The sequence below is a fragment of the Salvelinus fontinalis genome, chromosome 31 (genome assembly GCF_029448725.1).
Source record: "Salvelinus fontinalis isolate EN_2023a chromosome 31, ASM2944872v1, whole genome shotgun sequence".
NCBI classification, from domain to species: domain Eukaryota; kingdom Metazoa; phylum Chordata; class Actinopteri; order Salmoniformes; family Salmonidae; genus Salvelinus; species Salvelinus fontinalis.
The window spans coordinates 2,329,277-2,347,457 of NC_074695.1; the positions used below are offsets into that span (position 1 = coordinate 2,329,277).

At 42.4% G+C, this 18,181-nt stretch overlaps 1 protein-coding gene across 1 annotated transcript; it reads left to right on the forward strand.

Annotated features, from left to right (window-relative positions):
* The first annotated feature begins 656 nt into the window (after positions 1 to 656).
* LOC129829337 (probable C->U-editing enzyme APOBEC-2) lies at positions 657 to 17,374 on the forward strand. Its single transcript, XM_055891006.1, has 4 exons — positions 657 to 1,066; positions 12,981 to 13,161; positions 14,021 to 14,191; positions 17,195 to 17,374. The coding sequence occupies exons 1-4, from the start codon at positions 726 to 728 to the stop codon at positions 17,372 to 17,374; spliced, it is 873 nt and encodes a 290-aa protein (XP_055746981.1). The 5' UTR covers positions 657 to 725.
* Positions 17,375 to 18,181: the final 807 nt, after the last annotated feature.

Genomic DNA, 18,181 nt, shown 5'->3' on the forward strand with positions numbered 1-18,181 from the left:
CATTCTAGTTAGGCTAAAGCATAGCATTCTGGGTAGTCTGGTAACTGTCTCTGAAATCAATTACTGGGCAGAGAGAGGGAGTAAATTGTAATTGAACTGGCCCCTCCACCTCCCTCTCTCTCTCTCTCTCTTGCCACAAGTTGTTACATCTGCAGTGCAGAAACCCATTACACACACACACCATTCCTCCCCTCCTCCAGACTCTGTCCCCAGATTGCTGTACAGATTTTATTGTCTACACACACACCATTCCTCCCCTCCCCCAGACTCTGTCCCCAGATTGCTGTACAGATTTGATTGTTTGTCCACAGATGCACACTCTACACCTTCTGTGTTTGTGTGGGTACGTGTTTATGTGTGTCTGTTTGTGTGACCTTGATGTAGTGATAAGGGCTTTAGATCTGGAAGGAAAAGAGCCCTGGTCACAGACACACACAGCTACGGGTAGTGTTATTAATAACTTGCCTGTTGCTGGCCTGCTGACAGTCCTAAAAGCCTGACATAGAATAGCACTGTGTGTGCGTGTGTCTGACAATTCGTAAATTAATTCCACTACTGACATCCCCCTTTAGAGTCTTCTGTTAATAGCCAGGCATGGAAAAAGGGGGTGTCACCTAACTGTCTCATCCAAAATGCACACACACAATAATATTTATATAAGTCAGACAGCGCACGTCTCCCTCTAACTGAAATTCACTTGATTACAGACGCTGAAACACAGAGTCATGGCTGACAACAACCCAGGCTGGCTTTCAGTGAAGAAGAGGGAGAAGAAAGGAGAGAGCAAACCACCGGAGAAGGAGCAGGAGGAGCAGGAGGAGGAGCGGGAGAAGGAGAAAGTGTTGAAGACAGGATACCAAGTTGTGAAGACAGGATACCAAGTTGTGAAGACAGGATACCAAGTTGTGAAGACAGGATACCAACACCAACCAGGGGAGGTGAGGAAGGAGGAGGGAGGCGGAGAGAAGACAGGTGGAACGAAGGAGATAACAGAGGTAGCAGAAGGAGAAGCGGCAAATGGAGAGTTTGAAACCATCGAGCTGCCACCATGGGAGATCGTCACTGGGTAAACACATTCACCAAACACACACCAACAACACACAAATCTCTTTTGCACTCTCTTTCTCACTAACACACACATAGGCAGATATACTTTCTCTGGGGGTTTGTTTCATGTCTCTCTCATCACTTTATACACATTTACATAAGTATTCAGATGCTTTACTCAGTACTTCATTGAAGCACATTTGGCAGTGATTACAGCCACAATTCTTCTTGGGTATGACACTACAAGCTAGGCACACCTGTATTTGGGAAGTTTCTCCCATTCTTCTCTGCAGATCCTCTTAAGCTCTGTCAGGTTGGATGGGGCGTCGCTGCACAGCTATTTTCAGGTCTCTCCAGAGATGGCGCCGGAGGAGATGGCCAGAGGAGATGGTTGTCGTTTCTGATCCCCTAACCAATTGTGCTATTGTGTGTTTTAGCCACCGTGTCTTATGACCGAAAAGAGCTTCTAGGTATCAGGACAGCGGTTACTCACCCCGTACTGGAGGAATACTTTTTCTTCAACGAGTCGTACGTGAAGGATTTACTTCAGACGCCAGACAAGGCCTTCATCCCCGTCATTCGTAGGAGAAAGAGACGGAGATATCGAGGACGAAGGTCTGGGTGCCTTGTAAGGATCCGACGGAGAGTGTGTAATCTCCCTTTACTATCGGTCCGATTAGCCAATGTACAATCAATGGAATATAAAATAGATAAACTACGATCACCTATATCCTAACAACAGAACGACGACATGAATAACATACAGCTGGCGGATTTTACGCTTTTTCGGCAGGATAGAACAGCAGCCTCTGGTAAAACAAGGGGTGGCGGTCTATGTATATTTGTAAACAATAGCTGGTGCACGAAATCTTAGGAAGTCTCGAGGTTTTGCTCGCCTGAGGTAGAGTATCTCATGATTAGCAGTAGACCACACTGTTTACCAAGAGAGTTTTCATCTATATTCTTCGTAGCTGTCTATTTACCACCACAAACCGATGTTGGCTCTAAGACCACATTCATGAATGGTATTAAGGCCTTAAGCAAAAAGGAAAACGCTAATCCAGAGGCGGGGCTCCTAGTGGCCGGGGACTTTAACTTGTTTGGGATAGGGGGCAGTATTTTGACGTCCGGATGAAAAGCATGCCCAGAGTAAACTGCCTGTTACTCAGGCCCAGAAGCTAGGATATGCATATAATTAGATTTGTATAGAAAACATTCTAAAGTTTCTAAAACTGTTAAAATAATGTCTGTGAGTATAACAGAACTGATATGGCAGGTGAAAACTCGAGGACAAACCACCCCAACCCCCCCAAAAAATCAGCCTACCACTGTTTTCAATGGCTGTCACTTTTATTATAAGGCGAAATCCTCCTATATTGCAGTTCCTAGGGCTTCCACTAGATGTCAACAGTCTTTAGAAAGAGTTTCAGGCTGGTTTTTGGAAAAATGAGCCTGAAATTGTAGTTTGTCTAGGTGGCTCCCATTTTGGCTGTAGTGTTTCCAAGTGCTTGGTATTTTCTCCGGTAAAGACAATAACGATTCTTTGTCTTAAATTGTATCGTTTATTTACGTATTAGGGTACCTAAGGTTTGATTATAAACATTGTTTGACTTGTTTGGAAAAGTGTATTGGTAACGTTTGGTATGCATTTTGATGGAGGGAAACTGGGGGGATTATTGACTGAAGCGCGCCAGCTAAACTGAGTTTTTATGGATATAAAGAAGGACATTATCGATCAAAGGACCATTTGTGATGTAACTGGGACCTTTTGGAGTGCCAACAGAAGAAGATCATCAAAGGTAAGGCATTTATTATATCGCTATTTCTGACTTTCGTGTCGCACCTGCCTGGTTGAAATATGTTTTTCATGGTTTTGTATGCGGGGCGCTGTCCTCAGATAATCGCATGGTGTGCTTTCGCCGTAAAGCCTTTTTGAAATCTGACACAGCGGCTGGATTAACTTCTTTGATATAGGGGGCAGCATTTTCACTTTTGGATGAATTGCGTGCCCATAGTGAACTGCCTCATACTCTGTCCCAGATGCTAATATATGCATATTATTATTACTATTGGAACACTCGGAAGTTTCTAAAACTGTTTGAATGATGTCTGTGAGTATAACAGAACTCATATGGCAGGCAAAAACCTGAGAACAAATCCAAACAGGAAGTGAGAATTCTGAGGCTGGTCGATGTTAAATGAAAACGAAATCTCCAAAATATCGTTACTTTTTCAGCAAAGCGATTATTATTGTTATTATTAATTAATTTAAAATTATATAAAAGCCCCTTAGGGCTGAGAATATCTAACAGAAAATGCCACTTAGATATTAATTTAGAGTTCTCCAATCCTCACGTCATTGAATTTTTTTTCTCTCGATATGCTGTAGGCCTACCATAGTTGAAATGAGTCTCACTAGTGTTGAGTAATGTGCTGTTAAAAATGGTGTCAGTGTTATTTATTTAAAGAGCAAATTGAAGTTAGAAGCAAAAGCCTACAACTATTTTAGCACCGTTTCGCGCTGCTCTGAGGCAAGCATGGGGACTGGTCTTGATAAATCAATGAGATTTTTATTTTCACTTAATCTCTGTTTGGGTATTGGTTAGACAAGAATTAGAAAATTAGTGTGCAGAAATGTTATGCTCTTGGTGTAACCTTTATTTAACTAGGCAAGTTAGTTATCTTCTTTCAGCTAGGGGGCAGAATTTTTATGTTTGGAAAAATAACGTTCCCAAGGTAAATGGACTATTTCTCAGGTCCAGATGCTAGAATATGCATATAATTGACAGATTAGGATAGAAAACACTCTAAAGTTTCCAAAACTGTCAAAATATTGTCTGTGAGTATAACAGAACTGATTTTGCAGGCAAAAACCTGAAGAAAACCAACCCGGAAGTCCCTCTTATTTTGAAAACCCCTGTTCCATTGCCTGCCTATCCTCCATTTAAAGGGATATCAACCAGATTCCTTTCCCAATGGCTTCCACAGGTGGTGAACATAGTTTCAAGCTTTTATTATGAAAAATTAGAGAGATTTATCAAAACGCGTCAGTGGATAGCTGTAAGTCCTTCGATTAGTTCATGCGCGCGAAAGTTGTAGCTCGACATTTTCTTTATCTATTGTATTGAATAGTTTACCGTCCGGTTGAAATATTATCGATTATTTATGTTAAAAACAACCTGAGGATTGATTATAAAAAACGTTTGACATGTTTCTACGAACTTTACGGATACTATTTGGAATTTGTCTGTTGACGAGCCTGTTGATTTCTGAACATAACGCACCAACCAAATGGAGGTTTTTGGATATAAAATTAATATTTATCAAACAAAAGGAACATTTATTGTGTAACTGGGAGTCTCGTGAGTGCAAACATCCGAAGATCATCAAAGGTAAGCGATTCATTTGATTGCTTTTCTGACTTTCGTGACCAATCTACATTGCTGCTAGCTGTTCGTAATGTTTTGTCTAGTGATCGATAAACTCACAAACGCTTGGATTGCTTTCGCTGTAAAGCATATTTTCAAAATCTGACACGATATGTGGATTAACAACAAGCTAAGCTGTGTTTTGGTATATTTCACTTGTGATTTCATGAAAATACATATTTTTTAGTATTTTCTTTGAATTTGGCGCTCTGCAATTCAGCGGTTGTTTACGAAAATGATCCCGTTAAAGGCATCCGTTTGCCAAGAGGTTAAAGATCTTACTCACATCGTCTGCGGAGAGCGTGATCACACAGTCGTCCAGAATAGCTGATGTTCTCATGCATGTTTCAGTGTTACTTGCCTCGAAGCGAGCATAGAAGTAATTTAGCTCATCTGGTAGGCTCTTGTCACTGGGCAGCTCGCGGCTGTGCTTCCCTTTGTAGTCTGTAATAGTTTGCAAGCCCTGCCACATCCGACGAGCGTCGGAGCCGGTGTAGTATGATTCAATCTTAGTCCAGTATTGACATTTTGCCTGTTTGATGATTTGTCGGAGGGCATAGCAGGATTTCTTATAAGCTTCCGGGTTAGAGTCCCGCTCCTTGAAAGCGGCAACTCTGCCCTTTAGCTCAGTGCGGATGTTGCCTGTAATCCATAGCTTCTGGTTGGGGTATCTACGTACAGTCACCGTGGGGATGAAATCATCAATGTACTTATTGATGAAGCCAGTGACTGATGTGGTGTATTCCTCGATGCCATTGGAAGAATCCCGGAACATATTCCAGTCTGTGCTAGCAAAACAGTCCTGTAGTTTAGCATCTGCTTCATCTGACCACTTTTTTATTGACCAAGTCACTGGTGCTTCCTGCTTTAGTTTTTGCTTGTAAGCAGGAATCAGGAGGATAGAATGATGGTCAGATTTGACAAATGGAGGACGAGGGAGAGATTTGTACGCGTCTCTGTGTGTGGAGTAAAGGTGGTCTAGAGTTGTTTTCCCTTTGGTTGCACATTTAACATGCTGGTAGAAATGAGGTAAACCGGATTTAAGTTTGCCCTCATTAATCTTTGGGAAAGGCATGCCGCTAGCGGGACACCTCGACAACATCCGATGAAATTGCAAAGAGCGAAATTCAAACTACAGAATTATAAATATTTAACTTTCGTTAAATCACAAGTGTAATACATCAAAATAAAGCTTAACTTCTTGTTAACTTCTCTGGGAAAAATCCAGAAAAAATGTAGGACGCCAAATTCAAATATATTACTATAAAAATCAAAAATCCTGATTTCAAAAAGGATTTACGGGGAAAGCACACCAAACAATTATGTTAGCTCAATACATAGACACAGAAAAACACAGCCATTTTCCCAGCAAAAGATAGCAGTCACAAAACGCAGAAATAGAGATAAAATGAATCACTAACCTTTGATGATCTTCATCAGATGACACTCATAGGACATGATTTTACACAATACATTTATGTTTTGTTCGATAATGTGCATATTTATATCCACAAATCTCGGTTTACATTGGCGCCATGTTCAGAAATGCCTCCAAAATATCCGGAGTAATTGCAGAGAGCCACGTCAAATAACAGAAATACTCATCATAAACTTTGATGAAAGATACATGTTTTACACAGAATTAAAGATACACTTGTACTTAATGCAACCGAAAAAAAAACTTTACGTAAAAAGCACACATCAACAGAAATACGAAACTACATCATGAATATTTCCTTACCTTTGATTATCTTCATCAGAATGCACTGCCAGGAATCCTAGTTCCACAATAAATTGTTGTTTTGTTCGATAATGTCCATTACTTATGTCCAATTAGCTACTTTTGCTAGCAAATCAAATCAAATCAAATCAAATTTTATTAGTCACATACACATGGTTAGCAGATGTTAATGCGAGTGTAGCGAAATGCTTGTGCTTCTAGTTCCGACAATGCAGTAATAACCAACAAGTAATCTAACCTAACAATTCCACAACTACTACCTTATACACACACAAGTGTAAAGGGATAAAGAATATGTACATAAAGATATATGAATGAGTGGTGGTACAGAACGGCATAGGCAAGATGCAGTAGATGGTATAGAGTACGGTATATACATATGAGATGAGTACTGTAGGGTATGTAAACATAAAGTGGCATAGTTTAAAGTGGCTAGTGGTACATGTATTACATAAAGATGGCAAGATGCAGTAGATGATATAGAGTACAGTATATACATATGAGATGGGTAATGTAGGGTATGTAAACATTATATTAAGTGGCATTGTTTAAAGTGGCTAGTGGTACATTTTTACATAGTTTCCATCAATTCCCATTTTTAAAGTGGCTGGAGTTGAGTCAGTATGTTGGCAGCGGCCGCTAAATGTTAGTGGTGGCTGTTTAACAGTCTGATGGCCTTGAGATAGAAGCTGTTTTTCAGTCTCTCGGTCCCTGCTTTGATGCACCTGTACTGACCTCGCCTTCTGGATGATAGCGGGGTGAACAGGCAGTGGCTTGGGTGGTTGTTGTCCTTGATGATCTTTATGGCCTTCCTGTGACATCGGGTGGTGTAGGTGTCCTGGAGGGCAGGTAGTTTGCCCCCGGTGATGCGTTCTGCAGACCTCACTACCCTCTGGAGAGCCTTACGGTTGTGGGCGGAGCAGTTGCCGTACCAGGCGGTGATACAGCCCGACAGGATGCTCTCGATTGTGCATCTGTAGAAGTTTGTGAGTGCTTTTGGTGACAAGCCGAATTTCTTCAGCCTCCTGAGGTTGAAGAGGCGCTGCTGCGCCTTCTTCACGACGTTGTCTGTGTGGGTGGACCAATTCAGTTTGTCCGTGATGTGTACACCGAGGAACTTAAAACTTTCCACCTTCTCCACTACTGACCCGTCAATGTGGATAGGGGGGTGCTCCCTCTGCTGTTTCCTGAAGTCCACAATCATCTCCTTTGTTTTGTTGACGTTGAGTGTGAGGTTATTTTCCTGACACCACACTCCGAGGGCCCTCACCTCCTCCCTGTAGGCCGCCTCGTCGTTGTTGGTAATCAAGCCTACCACTGTAGTGTCATCCGCAAACTTGATGATTGAGTTGGAGGCGTGCATGGCCACGCAGTCGTGGGTGAACAGGGAGTACAGGAGAGGGCTCAGAACGCACCCTTGTGGGGCCCCAGTGTTGAGGATCAGCGGGGTGGAGATGTTGTTACCTACCCTCACCACCTGGGGGCGGCCCGTCAGGAAGTCCAGGACCCAGTTGCACAGGGCGGGGTCGAGACCCAGGGTCTCGAGCTTGATGACGAGTTTGGAGGGTACTATGGTGTTAAATGCTGAGCTGTAATCGATGAACAGCATTCTCACATGGGTATTCCTCTTGTCCAGATGGGTTAGGGCAGTGTGCAGTGTGGTTGCGATTGCGTCGTCTGTGGACCTATTGGGTCGGTAAGCAAATTGGAGTGGGTCTAGGGTGTCCGGTAGGGTGGAGGTGATATGGTCCTTGACTAGTCTCTCAAAGCACTTCATGATGACGGAAGTGAGTGCTACGGGGCGGTAGTCGTTTAGCTCAGTTACCTTAGCTTTCTTGGGAACAGGAACAATGGTGGCCCTCTTGAAGCATGTGGGAACAGCAGACTGGGATAAGGATTGATTGAATATGTCCGTAAACACACCAGCCAGCTGGTCTGCGCATGCTCTGAGGACGCGGCTGGGAATGCCGTCTGGGCCTGCAGCCTTGCGAGGGTTAACACGTTTAAATGTTTTACTCACCTCGGCTGCAGTGAAGGAGAGCCCGCAGGTTTTGGTAGGGGGCCGTGTCAGTGGCACTGTATTGTCCTCAAAGCGGGCAAAAAAGTTGTTTAGCCTGTCTGGGAGCAAGACATCCTGGTCCGCGACGGGGCTGGTTTTCTTTTTGTAATCCGTGATTGACTGTAGACCCCGCCACATACCTCTTGTGTCTGAGCTGTTGAATTGCGACTCGATTTTGTCTCTGTACTGGGACTTAGCCTGTTTGATTGCCTTGCGGAGAGAATAGCTACACTGTTTGTATTCGGTCATGCTTCCGGTCATCTTGCCCTGGTTAAAAGCAGTGGTTCGCGCTTTCAGTTTCACGCGAATGCTGCCGTCAATCCACGGTTTCTGGTTTGGGAATGTTTTAATCGTTGCTGTGGGTACGACATCGTCAATGCACTTCCTAATGAACTCGCTCACCGAATCAGCATATTCGTCAATATTGTTGTTGGACGCAATGCGGAACATATTCCAATAATATTCCAATAGTAATACACGTGTCCAAACGCTCGCGCAGATGCAGGCAAACGTCGGACGAAAACTTCAAAAAGTTATATTACAAGTCGAATAAACTGGTCAAACTTAGTAGAGAATCAATCTTCAGGATGTTGTTATCATTTATATCCAATAAGGTTCCACCGGAGAATTCTTTTCAGTCTCTATAAGTAATGGAACGCATGGTGATATCATGAGGAATGCACATGACCAAGAACTGGCAATCTGCCAGACCACTGACTCAAACACCTCCCATCCGGTCCCACATCACAGTATAGGCTTCATTCAGCATTTTACAGACTGTTGACATCTAGTGGAAGGCGTAGGAAGTGCAAACAGATCCATATATTACAGTGAATTGAATAGGCGATGAGTTTAACCTCTCTGCGCACAGATTATTTTCCTAAACAACTGCTGAATTGCACGCCATTTGGGTTGCGCGTTATGTTCAGAAAACTACAGCCTCGTTCCTGTGCTGAAAGGCAGAAGAAAATTCACAGACGTATCAGATTCAAAAATATTACTAAAAATATTTATAATCATGGAATCACAAGTGAAATATACCAAAACACAGCTTAGCTTGTTGTTAATCCACCTATCGTCTCATATTTTGAAAATATGCTTTACAGCGAAAGCAATCCAAGTTTTTGTGAGTGTTTCAATAAATGCTAGAACAGCTAGCCCCAAATTAGCATGGTCACGAAAGTCAGAAAAGCAATACAATTAATCGCTTACCTTTGATAATCTTCGGATGTTTGCACTCACGAGACTCCCAGTTACACAATAAATGTTGTTTTTGTTCGATAAATATTAGTTTTATAACAAAAAAACGCTGTTTGGGTTGCGCGTTATGTTCAGAAAACCACAGCTTCGTTCCGTTCGACGAAAATTCCAAAAAGTATCCGTAATGTTCGTAGAAACATGTCAAATGTTTTTTATAATCAATCCTCAGGTTGTTTTTAACAAACATAATCGATAATATTTCAACCGGACCGTAACCTATTCAATAAAAGAGAGAAAAAAAATTGAGAGCTACCCCTCTCGCGCGAAGGAACTAATCAAAGGACACCTGACTACTTTTGAAAAATCTCGCTCATTTTTCAAAATAAAAGCCTGAAACTATGTCTAAAGCCTGGTCACAGCCTGAGGAAGCCATTGGAAAAGGAATCTGGTTGATACCCCTTTAAATGGAAGAGGGACGGGCAATGAAACACAGATAAAAAAATCAAAAAAATCACTTCCGGGTTAGATTTCCTCAGGTTTTCGCCTGCAAAATCAGTATTGTTATACTCACAGACAATATTTTGACAGTTTTGGAAACTTTGGAGTGTTTTCTATCCTAATCTGTAAATGATATGCATATTCTACGATCTGGGCCTGAGAAATAGTCCGTTTAACTTGGGAACATAATTTTTTTTTTTTATAAAAAAATCTGACCCCTAGCATCAAGAAGTTAACTTAGGGCTGAGATCCCGCTAACGGGATTGATATGACAACAGCCAGTGAAAGTGCAGGGCGCCAAATTCAAACAACAGAAATCTCATAATTAAAATTCCTCAAACATACAATTATTTCACACCATTTTAAAGATACACTTCTTGTTAATCCCACCACAGTGTCCGATTTCAAATAGGCTTTTCGGCGAAAGCACCACAAACGAGTATGTTAGTTCAGAGCCAAGTCACAGAAAAACACAGCCATTTTTCCAGCCAAAGAGAGGAGTCACAAAAATCAGAAAAAATATAGAATTAATCACTAACCTTTGATAATCTTCATCAGATGACACTCATAGGACTTCATGTTACACAATACGTGTATGTGATTTTTTTGCAGAGAGCCACATCAATTTACAGAAATACTCATCATAAATGTTGATGAAAATACAAGTGTTACACATGGAACTTTAGATATACTTCTCCTTAATGCAACCGCTGTGTCAGATTTCAAAAAAGCTTTACGGAAAAAGCAAACCATGCAATAATCTGAGTACGGCGCTCAGAGCCCAAACAAGCTAAAAGATATTAGCCATATTGTACAGTCAACAGAAGTGAGAAATAACATTATAAATATTCACTTACCTTTGATGATCTTCATCAGAATGCACTCCCAGGAATCCCAGTTCCACAATAAATGTTTATTTTGTTCGATAATGTCCATCATTTATGTCCAAATAGCTCCGTTTGTTAGCGCGTTTGGTAAAAAAATCCAAACTCACGAAGCGCGTTCACTAGGAGCAGACGAAAAGTCAAAAAGTTCCGTTACAGTCGGTAGAAACATGTCAAACGATATATAGAATCCATTTTTAGGATGTTTTTATCATAAATCTTCAGTAATGTTTCAACCGGAGAATTCCTTTGTCTTCAGAAATGAAATGGAACGCAAGCTAACTCTCACGTGAAAGCGCGTGGTCAGCTCATGGCACTCTGCCAGACCCCTGACTCAAAGAGCCCTCTTTCCCCCCTCCTTCACAGTAGAAGCATCAAACAAGGTTCTAAAGACTGTTGACATCTAGTGGAAGCCTTAGGAAGTGCAATATGACCAATATCCCCTGTATATTCAATAGGCGATGAGTTGAAAAACTACAAACCTCAGATTTCCAACTTCCTGGTTGGATTTTATTTCCAGGTTTTTGCCTGCAATATGAGTTCTGTTATACTCACAGACATCATTCAAGCAGTTTTAGAAACTTCAGAGTGTTTTCTATCCAAATCTACTAATAATATGCATATCTTAGCTTCTGGGAATGAGTAGCAGGCAGTTTTCTCTGGACACCTTATTCTTCCAAGCTACTTAACCCAGCCATAAGAAGTTTAAGGGCTTGTAAGTAAGCATTTCACGGTAAGGTCTACACCTGTTGTATTCGGCGCATGTGACAAATAAAATTTGATTTGATTTCATTCATTAGCAGTGACTGTTACCATGACAGCCGGTCCCAATACACCCCTTACCTCTCTCCCTGGGCACTACCACTAACTCTGAGGCCCTGAGGGCTTCATTTATAACATTTATATTTTCAGGGTTTAATCAAAAGAGGGTAAGGGATACTGTTAGGGTTTGGAACTCTGTGTTAGCCATGTCCTCCAGTAGAGTGCTGTGATCCTTTAGTAGTTATCAAATCAAATGTTATTGGTCACAAACACATGGTTAGCAGATGTTAATGCGAGTGTAGCGAAATGCTTGTGCTTCTAGTTCCAACAGTGCAGTAATATCTAACAAGTAATCTAACAATTCCCCAACAACTACCTAATACACACAAACCTAAAGGGGTGAATGAGAATATGTACATGTAAGTATATGGATGAGCGATGGCTGAGCGGCATAGACAAGGTGCAATAGATGGTATAAAATACAGTATATACATGTGATATGTAAGATATGCAAACATTATTAAAGTTGCATTATTTAGAGTGCATTGTATAAAGTGACTAGTGATCCATTTGTTAAAGTGGCCAGTGATTGGGTCTCAATGTAGGCAGCAGCCTCTCTGAGTTAGTGATTGCTGTTCAGCAGTGTGATGACCTTGAGATAGAAGCTGTTTTTCAGTCTCCCAGTCCCAGCATTGATGCACCTTTACTGACCTCGCCTTCTGGATGGTAGCGGTGTGAACAGACAGTGGCCCGAGTAGTTGATTTCCTTGATGAGCTTATTGGCCTTCCTGTGAGATTGGGTGCTGTAGGTGTCCTGGAGAGCAGGTAGTTTGCCCCCGGTGATGCGCTGTGCAGACCTCACTATCCTCTGGAGAGCCTTACGGTTGTGGGCAGAGCAGTTGCCGTACCAGGCGGTGATACAGCCCGACAGGATGCTCTCGATTGGGCATCTGTACAAGTTTGTGAGTGTTTTTGGTGACAAGCCGAATTTCTCCAGCCTCCTGAGGTTGAAGAGGCGCTGTTGCGCCTTCTTCACCACACTGTCTTTGTGGGTGGACCATTTTAGTTTGTCAGTGATGTATACGCCGAGGAACTTTCCACCTTCTCCACTGCTGTCTCTTTGATGTGGATAGGGGGTGCTCCCTCTGCTGTTTCCTGAAGTCCATGATCATCTCCTCTGTTTGCACCAGTTAGTACTCTGTGTTGTGGCTGCAGCAACCCTGTTTCAAATCCGGGTCATGGCAGGGAATATTCGGCTTGGAGGCTTATTTGACCTCAACCAGCAGGTCGCCACCTTTAGCTTATCCTCTCTCTCTTTATCTCCTTCTTTTTCTCTCCCTCCCTCTCCCTTCTCCCCACAGGGAGCAGATGAGTCCGTTCTACTTTAAGTTCCAATTCCGGAACGTTGAGTATTCATCTGGTCGTAATAAGACTTTGCTATGTTACCGAGTGGAGACTCCGGAGGGCGCCACTGATCCACTACAGGGATACATGGAGGACGAACACGCCACCGCACACGTAGAGACGGCCTTCTTCACACGGGTAACAACATAAAGTTGGATGGAGGGCTCACTTGGATCAATGGCTGTTTTATCGCAGGACGCACCATCAAGCCAGTTTTAGTGTGGGATGCACCATTGAGGGCTTTCTCCATATTGAAGTAGTCAACTGGGTTCACAGATATCACAGAATTCCATCCAGGTCAGCAGGAGGGGTCAGCCAATGAATAATACTCCTGAGCAAACAGGAGATAGCCATAAATCAACAACCTTGGCTTGATACCTGTTCAGACTAAACACACTCCAACACGGCGGTATGGACCTTTTCTCACGAAATTGACTACTTGACAATGGAGAAAGCCCTCAATGGTGCTGCCCATTCTGTCAAAGAAGTGAAAAGGACATAGATTCCCCCTCTAGGTGTACCCTCGTACCAACTCTATGACACATATTCCCCCTCTAGATGTACCCTCGTACCAACTCTATGACACATATTCCCCCTCTAGGTGTACCCTCGTACCAACTCTATGACACATATTCCCCCTCTAGGTGTACCCTCATACCAACTCTATGACACATATTCCCCCTCTAGGTGTACCGTCGTACCAACTCTATGACACATATTCCCCCTCTAGGTGTACCCTCGTACCAACTCTATGACACATATTCCCCCTCTAGGTGTACCGTCGTACCAACTCTATGACACATATTCCCCCTCTAGGTGTACCCTCCTACCAACTCTATGACACATATTCCCCCTCTAGGTGTACCCTCCTACCAACTCTATGACACATATTCCCCCTCTAGATGTACCCTCCTACCAACTCTATGACACATATTCCCCCTCTAGGTGTACCCTCGTACCAACTCTATGACACATATTCTCCCCTTCTCGCTCACAGGTCCTCCCCCACTATGACTCCTCCCAGGAATACGAGGTCAGGTGGTACGTATCTTCCAGTCCCTGTGCAGCCTGCCTCACCAAGATGGCCGATGTCCTCAGACAGAGAAAGAAGCTCCGCCTCTACCTCCTCATGTCCCGCCTCTTCCTGTGGGAGGAGCCTGAGATAGAGGTGCCAATCCCCCTCCCACACACACAGAGATGGGCAGCAGAGCGGCAGGTCTTGCTCTTCATTGTAATCAGAGGGATGATATTTCTTATTTTTTTATTTTATCTTTATTTATATAGCTTTTTTCTCATTGAGATAATATCTCTTTTCCAATAGAGACCTGGTCCAATAGCAGCAGGGAGAACAACGTTTCAGACACACCAACTTACATACACTAACACAACATTAAACAAAACTATAGACACACATGCAGTACAACAATTACATATTAAAAACACAAACATCTTGACTAAAAACAGCTGGCCTAAAAACAATTACACTCTTATATGATATGTACATCAATCAAGTGTTTAAACTCCACCAACGAAACTAGATCATCACATTTTAAAATGTTCAGGAGAGAATTCCAGGACCACGGTGCTGAGTAACTTAAACTATTTCTACCAGGACCTGTTCTAATTTTTGGTACTGTTAGAAGCAAATCAGAATGGGACCGTCATTTTTATTTATTTACTGACCTGACTAATAAAGAATAGAGATAAAATGGCATTTTACCCAATATGGCCTTATAAATCAGTGTATACCAGTGTTTAAGCCTACGCAAGGTCAATGACGACCAGCCAATAGCGCTGTAGAGATCACAATGATGTGTTAGACGTTTCTGATTTGTAATGAACCTGAGGGCTGCATGATACACTGAATCAAGTGCATATATATAACATCACTAAAATCTAAAACCGACAGTAATGTACATCGTACCAGCTCCTTCCTGGCCTCAAAAGAAAAACAAGCCTTATGCCAGTAATAAAATCCTATCTTCAGCTTGAGCTTCATTATCAAGTTCTCTACATGCACAGTGAAGCTCAGCTTGTCATCAACCCACACACCCAAATAATTGTACACTTTAACTTGCTCTATAGTATGTCCAGCCAATGTAGCAATGACCTGATTTGTAACATGCCTGGCATTTGAAATAGCATGCATTTTGTTTTACCTGAATTTAGAATCAGCTTTAAATCATACAGATTCTGTTGTATGATGTTAAATGCTCTTTGGGCATTTTCAAAAGCTAAAGATAAACTACTACCACTTGAATAAAGAACAGTATCGTTTGCATAAAAATTAACATCTGCTGTTTCAATAAGATCCTCAATGTTGTTGATATAACATCCGCTGTTTCATTAAGATCCCCAATGTTGTTGATATACAAAATGAACAACAGTGGGCCCAAAGTAGAACCTTGCGGCACACCTGAGCACACCTCTATGGACTCAGATTTACGACCATCCGCCATTACACATTGTGTACGATTTGATAGGTAATTTATAAACCAATCTAGAGCATGACCAGTAATTCCACAACATTTTAACCTTTGCACTAACACAGCATGGTCCACGGTGTCAAAAGCCTTCGACAAATCAATAAAGACAGACACACAATGTAACTTCTTATCAAGAGCACAGTGGATGTCATTTAAAACCTTCAATGTTGCTGAAACAGTGCTGTGGCCAGACCTAAAACCTGATTCCATTTAAGATGTTGTTTTCTTGGAAGTAGGTCTTCAGCTGCCTACTAACTAAGGACTCCAGTACCTTAGACAGTACAGACAGCGTTGATATGGGTCGATAGTTGTCAAGTAGCGAAGGATCTCCACCTTTCAGGAGAGGCAGTACAAAAGCAGATTTCCATAACTTGGGGATTTCCTTAACATCAAGTTAAAAATACATGTTAAGGGGGGAGCCATGATGTCTGCAGCTAGGTGTAGGAGGGTCTAGTTCATCAGGGACAGGGAATTTATTTAAATCAATTTCTTTCAGGGCTTTACACACTTCTGAAACAGCGAAGGATGAAAAGGAGAACCTGGTGAAGGAGTGCACAGGGGTGTCAGGTAAATTTATAGGGGGCTCAATTATACCTTTGACCTTTTCAAATAAACTGCCTGCATCTAAAAAATGCTGATTCAAGGCTTTCAGAATGGAGGTTCTCTCAGTTACAATCTGTGTGTCGACCAACAATTGTTTAGGAAGCTGTGTATCTTTTCTGCACTCCAAACCCTTCACTACTTGCCAAAATTTGGATGGATGTGAAGTAGATTTCAGGTAGTGGTCTGCTTTCAATTTACGGATCATAGCCACACCCATATTTGGAAGAAGTTTAAAAGCCATCCAATCATCTGCCAAACCAGTCCCTCTTGCTTTAGCCCACATAGCATTTAGTTCCCTTATGATTTTTGTTCCTTAGTAAACCAAGGGTTCTCTCTGCCCTTAATCCTGAATGTTTTAAAAGGGGCCTATTGCATACATCCTGGAATGCGTTCAACATCAGGGATTAATTCCATTCTATTCCATTCAATGCTAGATACATCATGTAAAAAACCTTGAATATCAAACCGCTTATAAATACTATACATGCCAGTCTGACTTGGCTAGGAGTTGAGGAGAGACTGACTGCATCACTTCTTCTTTTTATGAGAAACATTAATGTGTTGAAAATCCCAAATTGTTTGCATAGTCAACTTACACACAGCTCTGACACACACACTTACCCCACCAGACATGCCACCAGGGGTCTTTTCACAGTCCCCAAATCCAGAACATATTCAAGTAAGCGTACCATATTATATATAGCCCTTATTTCATGGAACTTCCTTCAATCTCATATTGTTCAAACGAACAGCAAACCTGGTTTCAACAAACAGATAAAGCAACACCTCGCGGCACAACACCTCTCCCCTATTGGACCTAGATAGTTTGTGTGTATGTATTGATATGGAGGTGTGCCTTTTTGAAAATGTATGTAGTTCTGTCCTTGAGCTGTTCTTGTCTATTAATGTTCTGTATTATGTCATGTTTCATGTTTTGTGTGGACCCCAGGAAGAGTAGCTGCTGCTTTTGCAACAGCTAATGGGGATCCTAATAAAATACCAAATACCAAAATAGACTCACTCTCTCTCATACAGTACATGTGCGTGCTGTGTGTGTGTGTGTTTGTGTCTCTGTGTGCTAGGTGGGGCTGCGGTGCCTGGCGTCACTGGGTGTGAGGATTAGGATGATGAAGCCGTCTGACTTCTTGTCTGTCTGGGAAACGTTTGTAGAGAAGGAGGAGGACATGACCTTTAACCCCTGGGAGGACTGCCAGGACAACTACCAATACTACCAGTACAGACTCAACAACATCCTCAAGTAAAGGTAGATACATGCACGCACATGCACACACACAGAGAAATAGTATTAACGTTTCCTTTTTGTATTTGTTTTCTCTGTGTGTTTCTGTTTCAGGTGCAGTCAAAACCATTTCACACCCCCACACCCTGACTACAACTACAACCCCATCTACACGTCTACACATCCTAGAACCCCATCTACACATCCTACAACCCCATCTACACATCCTACAACCCCATCTACACGTCCTACAACCCCATCTACACGTCCTCCAACCCCATCTACACGTCCTCCAACCCCATCTACACGTCCTCCAACCCCATTTACACATCCAACAACCCCATCTACACATCCTACAACCCTATCTACACGTCCTACAACCCCATCTACACATCTACACATCTACACATCCTACAACCCCATCTACACATCTACACATCCTAGAACCCCATCTACACATCCTACAACCCCATCTACACATCCTACAACCCCATCTACATGTCCTACAACCCCATCTACACATCCTACAACCCCATCTACACATCCTAAAACCCCATCTACACGTCCTACAACCCCATCTACACATCCTCCAACCCCATCTACACATCTACACATCCTAGAACCCCATCTACAGATCCTACAACCCCATCTACACGTCCTCCAACCCGATCTACACATCCTAGAACCCCATATACACATCTACACATCCTAAAACCCCTTCTACACATCCTACAACCCCATCTACACGTCCTACAACCCCATCTACACATCTACACATCCTAGAACCCCATCTACACATCCTACAATCCCATCTACACATCCTACAACC